The sequence below is a fragment of the Sinocyclocheilus anshuiensis genome, unplaced genomic scaffold, assembly GCF_001515605.1.
Source record: "Sinocyclocheilus anshuiensis isolate Anshui unplaced genomic scaffold, SAMN03320099.WGS_v1.1 scaffold989, whole genome shotgun sequence".
Taxonomy (NCBI): Eukaryota; Metazoa; Chordata; class Actinopteri; order Cypriniformes; family Cyprinidae; genus Sinocyclocheilus; species Sinocyclocheilus anshuiensis.
Genome location: NW_015554143.1, coordinates 48,484 through 50,974, shown reverse-complemented (window position 1 = coordinate 50,974; position 2,491 = coordinate 48,484). Strand labels below are relative to the sequence as shown.

General features: G+C 38.1%; 1 protein-coding gene across 1 annotated transcript in view; it reads left to right on the top strand.

The window, feature by feature from the left end:
- LOC107670543 (myosin phosphatase Rho-interacting protein-like) overlaps nt 1-2,491 on the top strand; it is a 65,082-nt gene that overhangs the window by 23,580 nt on the left and 39,011 nt on the right. The window contains exon 4 of the mRNA XM_016463186.1: nt 1,793-1,944. Within this exon, the coding sequence (XP_016318672.1) occupies nt 1,793-1,944 (152 nt within the window). The remainder of the gene's footprint in view (nt 1-1,792; nt 1,945-2,491) is intronic.

Genomic DNA, 2,491 nt, shown 5'->3' with positions numbered 1-2,491 from the left:
ATGTTTACATACTATATGTGTGTGTACTGTGTATATTTATTATGTATATATAAATACACACACACATACACTACCGGTCAAAAGTTTGAGATTAGAACGATTTTTTATGTTTTTGAAAGTAGTCTCTTCTGCTCATCAAGGCTGTATTTATTTGATCAAAAACACAGTAAAAATGTCTAAATATTATTATAATGTAAAACAGCTGCTTTCTATGTGAATATCTGTTAAACTGTAATTTATTTCTGTGATGCGCAGCTGTATTTTCAGCATCATTACTCCAGTCTTCAGTGTCACATGATCTTCAGAAATCATTCTAATATGCTGATTATTAGAAACATTTCTGATTATTATCAAAGCTGAAAACAGTCATGCTGCACAATATTTTTGTGGAAACTGTGATGCATTTTATTTTTCAGGATTCACAGATGAACAGAAAGTTCAGAAGAATCTTTTGTAACATTGTAAATGTTTTTGTCACTTTTAATTAATTTAATGCGTCCTTGCTGAATAAAAGTATTAATCTTTCCAAAAAAACCTTACTGACCCCTAAACCTTTGACTGGTTTTGTGCATATATGTTGACCCGTGTAAAGCACCCATGTACAGTGCATGGATGAGAACACACAGTTGCATGAGGGAACGTACAGGTTACAGTCCTGAGCTGTTGAGGTCATTGAAGAGCTCTCTGACAGTGTTCTTTTTGTTGATAAGGGACCGTAATATATCTGCTCAGTCATTAGACCAGCTGCAGGGGGTCCGGTGTGGCTCCAGTACAGCTTTAATGCCTCTCAAAGCACAGCAGGGTGACAGGCGTAAATAAAGGCATGTTTGACGTGTTTGGCAGGACTGGAGCGTCAGGGAACAATGGCATCAGCACTACAGTAACGATCACGGCTGCTGCAGCACTGATTTAATGATATGAGGAATATATTGGTGACGTACGTGTTTACTCAGAAACTGTTGCTCTATAACAAGCTACTTCAGCAGAAAACGCAGACAGTGAGGTTCAGTAACAAAGTCGTTTGGGTCAATGATTCAAATATAGATCACAATATGTGACCCTGGGGCACAAAAGCAGTCTTAAGTCGCTGGGGTATATTTGTAGCAATAGCCAACAATACATTGTATGGGTCAAAATTATTGATTTTTCTTTTATGCCAAAAATCATTAGGATATTAAGTAAAGATCAAGTAAGTACATTTCCTACCGTAAATATATCAAAACTTAATTTTTGATTATTAATATGTATTGCTAAGAACTTCATTTGAACAACTTTAAAGATGATTTTCTCAATATTTAGATTTTTTTGCACCCTCAGATTCCAGATTTTCAAATAGTTGTATCTCGAGCAAATATTGTCCTATCCTAACAAACCATACATCAATGGAAAGATTATTTAGATGATGCTGTATAAATCTCAATTTCGAAAAATTGACCCTTATGACTGGATTTGTGCTCCAGGGTCACACATATATTTTTACTCATCCTTTGATGTATGAAAAAGCCACAGTTATATATCTGTGATTTTTTTTTTTCTGGCAGTATAAAATTTAGCAACATCATTGATATCATTCATGCGATATGTAATTTACCAACCAGATTTAGCATCGGATTCAGCTTTGTAACCGGTTCTTTGTGTATCTCTATGGTTTATAATAGACCATGGACCTTCTTTGTCCTTGAATTTTTGCTATTGTGTGTTAGTGTAATAACTGAGCCATGTCTGTCTCTTTCTGACTAAAATGAATCTGGACTTTTGTCAAAGTTAACTTGTCATCCGTTGTCGCACACAGCCAAGCACGCTACCGCAAGGGACGGTCAACATGAACCTGTGCACCGATGTGAACGACGCTGAGGCCAGGACCGGACAGAAGAACGCTCTGTGCATCATCACCCCAGAGCAGGAGTACTACATACGAGGAGACAACAAGGAGATCATCAATGGGTGTGTGGCGCGTTCAGGGTGTCAAATCAGCTTTATTTGAAGAGTTCATTTGCAAAAACCGATAAACGCCACTTTAAAAAAAAAATGCCGTGCATTATTCTCCACATATAGCGCGATCTGAACCCTAAACACGTTTTGTCAAAAAAGCCGGTTTTGTCCACTTTCAAGGCATCGTGAGTTCACGTTTTACTGCAGAAGCCGACAAGCGCCTTGCTGTTTTTTAACAGAAGCCGATAAATCCATTTCAGCGAATCAGCGCGCTGTATTCAGGTCAGGTGACAAGGCTACTTTCACTCTGAAAAGACGTGCTAGCTGAGAGGAGTCTCGTCAAAGCTGGCTAAAAGTGATCGAGGATCATTTCGACGAACTTGATGAACCTGTGATATCTTCTTCAGGGAGAAAAAGGAAAATAAAAGCTGAAACGTTTTCACGGAAGCTCGCAAAAGCAGCGCGTTACAGTGTTGAGGGAAAAGCTCCGTGTATTGCGTGTAATCACATCCATACAGTTTATGATCACAACAACAACAACGTTTGTCAGGCATCTACA